This window comes from Nelumbo nucifera, chromosome 7 (assembly GCF_055504915.1).
Source record: "Nelumbo nucifera cultivar China Antique chromosome 7, China Antique-T2T, whole genome shotgun sequence".
NCBI classification, from domain to species: Eukaryota; Viridiplantae; Streptophyta; class Magnoliopsida; order Proteales; family Nelumbonaceae; genus Nelumbo; species Nelumbo nucifera.
The window spans coordinates 33,275,542-33,281,541 of record NC_142655.1 but is presented as its reverse complement, the minus strand read 5'-3'; the positions used below and the strand labels follow the sequence as shown (position 1 = coordinate 33,281,541).

The following is a 6,000-nucleotide window of genomic DNA, read 5'->3' as shown; positions in this document are numbered from 1 at the left end:
ACCGTTTTAACAAAAACCGGTCTCCATCTTGCTTGGATCAAAGTGGGAATATGAAACCTGATGTACCTTAATGCTTTTCTTGCAAAAACATAGTGGAGGACTGATAAAATTAGTCCCTAACAATGCTAGGTAGAAATGGGGTTTTTGGGAGGCAAGGGAGAAGAGAAAAGAGGAAGAGAGTGGAGAGAATTAGCTGAATTGGACTCTCCCCTCTTTCTCCTTTATATAGAGCACTCTCCTAATTTAATTAGAAGGTGATCCAAATCAAATTTTGATCAGGACTCTATCTTTAATTGATAAGCATTATCTTCTTAAGAGGATTGGTGCTCCAAACCTAGATCCATACCCGTTTTCAACCTAAGTTACATGACAACGGTTGTCATATAATCATTTAACTAATCATATTAATAGTGGGCGTTACACTATTTTTCTCTAATGCTTCACATCGCAAGGTGTTGCATAGCCACTTTGAGCTTAGATATTGTGTGGCATGGAACCCATAAAGGTCTCACAAAAATTCATAAGGGTTTAGCTTTACCTTTGGAAAACGTTAGGCCAAATTCACTATTCAGGGCAGTGAACCACTGACCCAATCAACTAAGGCTCAGTTTGAGCCCAACATTAAAACATAAATGATCATTGGATTCAACCACCCTATTAAGAGCCAAACATAATGGACTTATGTGAGATCAAACCTATCAGGTAATTAGCCCTATAATAGTCTCTTACACCTAACCTCTCGGCCCAATGCAAAACATAGTGTCACACTCTCCGTTCGAGTGGATCCCAAGATTAAAACTTTTTACAAGAATTTTGCAAATCATATTTCAAATACCGTTGAAATCCACCGCTAACAGTTTTAGGTTTTCATCAAAGAGAATGTAAATCCAGATATTCACTTTGTCTGACAAAGGTGTCGATCCTATTACTATGATTGCCCATTCAAGTAATTTCCTAAACTATCCTAGCATGCCTAGGTATTTGACCCTTGATAGATCTCACTAGTTGGCACATCAAAGGTAGCTCAGTCCCATACATAGTGTAGTATCATAATCAAGTATGGGGTTATGTTTAATTTTTCAATTTTGTCCATCTATCTCCAAGGTCCAGGGCATGACTAAAACTTGGTCCGGGTTAAGTATTTCTTCTAAACACCCATTAGATGCACTTAGGATCTAACCCTAGCAACTGAGACAAGTTACTCATCCAATTCAGCAACTTAACAGTATTAGCCTAATCAAGATAAGCTCCTTAAGCCTATCCAATGGTTGAGAACATTCTAAACTACCACGAGTCTCACAAGTGTTCAGTTTAAGGCATAATTCATAGAAGACATATCGATTAGAACATGAAAAAATAAAGTGTTTTATTCATTCACTCATAATGTTTTATGTACATCAATATGATTGGAGGTAAGGGCATACACTATCTAACAAGTCCCACTTGCATTTAAGTGCAATCAGGCATTAGCTTCATCCCCATACTATCCACAAGTCCTTCAAACACTTTTTATGTCGGAGGCTTAGTTAATGGGTTTGCCATGGTTTTCATTAATGCTACTTTATGAATCTGGATGTCTCTTGTAATAACAATCTCCCGTATATATATAATGTTGTGTGTGTGTGTGTGATGCATATTTTATGATTAATTTTTTAATTCAGCTTTACTTTTTTATTTGTAAAAAATATTAAAAATTGCAATTTGAGGCAAAAAATTTATTTTTTTTTGCGAAAAATAGCAACACAAGGCTCCTATGGCCCCTTGGGACACAGAGACCTAAAAAATTTACCCAAAATAAAAAAAAAGATCACCCCAATCGAGCATAAAGTTATGGCTTGGAAAAGTTTGCATACATGCTTAGTTACGACCCTTGACCCGTCACCAAATTGGATGGTCAACGTTCCAACCGGCCAATTGAATGTTTTTAACAAAGTTACGGAGTTTACTAGAACTATACTGAAATCATGGCTAGCTAACGGTTCGAATGATTCAACCGTTTGGGTTAATGACGGGTTGGAAACACTAATCATAAATTGGGGAAAGGTTGAGCTTGGGTTAGGCCTAGGTGCATCTTAAAAAATAGAAAAAGTCACTTTTGGATTATCATATGACTTAAGTGAAATTAATGCTTGAATTGGACTTGGGTGGCCTTCGGTAAATCTGAAGTCTAATGTCTGTAAAGCAAAAAAATCTCTGAAAAAGTTATAAAAGCAGTATAAAGAAAATTTGCTTTTCTACTTTTTAATTGGTCTCCAAAATATTAATATTTGAAAATAATTTTAATATTAACATTAAGGTAAAATCTCAATATAAAATAATATTTATAACATGTTTATAAAATAATGTTTTATAAATATTTATAAACTATAACAAACTAGAGGTTGCCTTCAACATCTCGCACCACCACCGAACCGCAATGGTAAGTAATTTGCGGTTTTGCACCATATATCTCTCTCTCTTTCTTCTTCTTCTTCTTCTTCTTCTTCTCAGTAATACGCCCTATCTCTCTTTTCTGTTGTCAGTAAGCAAGTTAACCACTGAACGTTTTGGTAGCCACCTTTCTTTTGGTTGCCGTCTCTTGTGCAAGATGTCGTCCTTTGTGCAAGACACCTCTCTTCAAGTCGCTTGTGCAAGACAAATTTCTTTGGGTTGTCGTCCTTGTTCTAGATCCTATAACAGTGCTGCCGTCTCTTGTTCAATACACTTCATCCAGGCACGTCTAGTCATGTTAAAGCTTGAACTAATATCTAAAGCATGAACTCTTTAAAAGTTGTGGAAAGGGTTAAAGTAATGGGCTTTGATCCCACAAGTCACTCATTTGTCGTCGCTATTAACTCAGTGATGGGGATGAATAAATTGAATTGGGAAAGGAAGGTCATCACTTTGAAGAGGTTAGGTTGGTTCAATGACGATGTTCTCATGGCTTTCACGGTACAATCAATTTTTATCCTTAGTTCAAAGAAGAAAATGGATATCTTGATGGAGTTCTTTGTGAGCAAGCTAGGTTTGAACCTTATAAAGACAACAAATATTGATGAATAATTTGGGTATTCTAACTTTACAAAGTGGCATCAGTGGGAGACAAAATTCATCCACTACCTAAAATTTCAGAGGTGTTTTCGGCATTCAGAGGATACATTCAGAGGTACAACCGGACGACCATTGACCATTTAAAAAACACTATTTTCAATGTTCGAAGGTATGTTCAGAGTAGACCTGTTCATGGGCTGGGTAGCCCGACGGCCCAGCCCGCACCCGGCCGGGCTTGGTCATATAATTAGGCCCGCGGGCCTGACCTCGGGCTTAACACAGTAAGCCCGACTGTGTTTCGGGCCGGGCTCAGGATTTGTCAAAAAAGCTTGGCCCGAGCCTGGCCAGGCCCGGCCCGACTCAGTATTATATATTTTATAAAATATATAATATGTATTTTATATATTATGTAAAATATATAAATAATATAATATTTATTAAAATATATATTTATAATTTAATATATATATATATTATTCTTTTCTTTATAATTTCAATCTATCTCTCTCTTTATTCAGCTGCTTCAACATTAATAATAATAATAATATAGGCTAAATTTCGGGCCCGGGCCCAGGCTCGGGCTTCGGGCTTTTTATGAGGGCTGGGCTCGGGCCCAAATTGTAGGCCCGATGGTCGGCCCGGCCCGGCCCATGAACAGGTCTAGTTCAGAGATACCAAATGCTTCCTTGGACCAACTTGGGTCAATTAGGAATGTCTTACGGTTCTTTCTAGCTGAAATTTGGTCAACAAAGCCCATACATCGCATGGGTCCTAAATAGTTCCTACTAGACCTGTTCATGGGCCGGGCAAGGTTGAGTTTGGGCTGGGTTTTGTATATGTATCAATAGAGTACACTCAGGCCCGAGCCCGAGCCTGGCTCGGCCATTGGGCATAGATCTTGAGCCCAAGCCCAACTCTCATATAAAGCCCAAAACTCGGGCCCGAGCTCGAGCCCGGCCAAACATTTGAAAACAGATTTTGTTTTATTTTTTATTCAATAAAAATGTTTTATTTATATTAAAAACCTTCAAAACTCAAAAATAATAAAAATCTCACTATTACTTGGAAAAATAGAAGAATAACAAAGAAAAAAATATTGTATATATATTTTTTATTAAATAAAATATATTTTTATTATTTAATATATAATATCAAGTTGAACTCGGGCTTGAGTTGGGCTTTTTTCAGAAAGCCTGAGCCTGACCCGAAAAAAGTCAAGACCGGTGCTTTAGGCCCAAGCCCAAACCTACGGACCTAAAATTATGACCAAGCCCAACTTATAACGGACTGGACCGTGTCAGGCCAGTTCATCGGACTACCTGCCCATGAACAGGACTAGCTCCTACTATGAAGTGTGAATGAACATGAAATCCTTTCACACAAGGTCCCACTTAAAAGTACAAATAATGTCATTTAATTAAGTGGTGTTTGGGATTGATGCCAATTTCTAAAAAAATCAACCCCACATTAGAACCACATCATCAATTCCAAAATTGCCAATTATTTTGTTATTTGATTGGGCAATTTCTCAAAAATTGGCAATTCAATTAAAAAGTCCATTATTAAAATCGGATTGAAAAATAGGAATCACCAAAAACAATGAATCTTCTTTCAAAGCCGATTCTGATTATTTTTAATGATTGTGGCCTCTAACACGGATAAGGGAGATAATTCCGGTAATAACAAAAATCACTCCGGATAATAACTAACAAATACATTCATAGTCGATTTCAAAAATTGGTTGACAACTTCTGATTGAAATCGATCACTCCCGATAATAATAACAACTATAAAAAGCAGTTTTTCCGATTTTTTTAGAAATCAGTGTCAGTGATATCAGAAATCAATAGTTTTTGAAAAATCTCGTCAAAATACTCTTCGAATATCACAAATTTTTTGAAGCCAAATATCATATTGAAATCGATCTACCGAGCTATGTGAATATCACATTGAAGCTGGATCCCATTTGTTATCGGTTGTGATTATCACGTCAAAACTCAAAAGGCAGATCGTTCTCTACACGGTGTCATAGAGGATGTATATATATAAATAAATAAATAAATTTTAATATTTAATATTTTTAAAGTTAATACCTATAGTTTAAAGGACTCTGCGTCGGAGAGGTAAAATATATATTCCCTAAGCTGGGAGATTCTTCTCTTTTGGTGAAGAGCTTGAGCCAAAACCAAAACCATGAAAACCCATAGTCCAGTAGGTCGATCGGTATTCTGTTGTTATCACTCTAATCTCAGTTTGTTTCTCAAGAGAAAATTTTGACTCCTTTCGAAATCAATCGCCTCAGTGCTTATCCGGTCGATTTTTTTCTGTGTTATCTTCTCGGATTTCGTTCGATTTCCCGCGTTTTCTGAGCCCTAATCTGCAGTTCCTCAGTTTCGTTTTGGTCGAAGGGAGAAATTGTATCGAGCTTGAGGAATTCTAGGGTTTTGGGGTTTTTGAGTTTGTGGTTTGGTGGGTAATGGATTCGGAAGACGATATGCACGATGCGAACGATGTGGAATCCCTCGATGACTTCTACAGTGGCGAGACGGCGATGGCGAGCGACGACGACGATGCGGATTACGATTTTAATGATACGGATGATTCCGATGACACCATATCGCACCGACAGCAGGTGAATTCCGGTCGCCGGAGCCAAGAAGCTTTTTTTTTTGTGGGGGGGGTTGAGCTTTTTATTGAGAAGTGGTTTCCGTTTTCATGGGAGTTTACAGCTTCCTGATTTGGAATTTTCCTTGATCGTAGTAGTTTTATGCTATTGTGGTTTTTTGGTACTTTTTTGATTTGTTCCCTGATGGGTTTGGTGTTGAACCGGGAATTAATGAGCTTTGTTGGTGGTACTAGCTGAGCTTCTTTCAGCCTTTTGATGAGTATTCAATCTGCTAATAGAAATTCAAAATCAGATATTGTTCCTTGCATGCAGCGTTTTTTTTTTTTTTTTTTTTTTAAATTTTC

The 6,000-nt window shown here is 37.2% G+C and overlaps 1 protein-coding gene across 1 annotated transcript in view; it reads left to right on the top strand.

The window, feature by feature from the left end:
- Positions 1-5,135: 5,135 nt before the first annotated feature.
- The window catches only part of LOC104598293 (putative E3 ubiquitin-protein ligase ARI8), a 31,230-nt gene continuing 30,365 nt past the window's right edge, over positions 5,136-6,000 (top strand). The window contains exon 1 of the mRNA XM_010260291.3: positions 5,136-5,662. Within this exon, the coding sequence (XP_010258593.1) occupies positions 5,507-5,662 (156 nt within the window). The 5' untranslated portion in view covers positions 5,136-5,506. The remainder of the gene's footprint in view (positions 5,663-6,000) is intronic.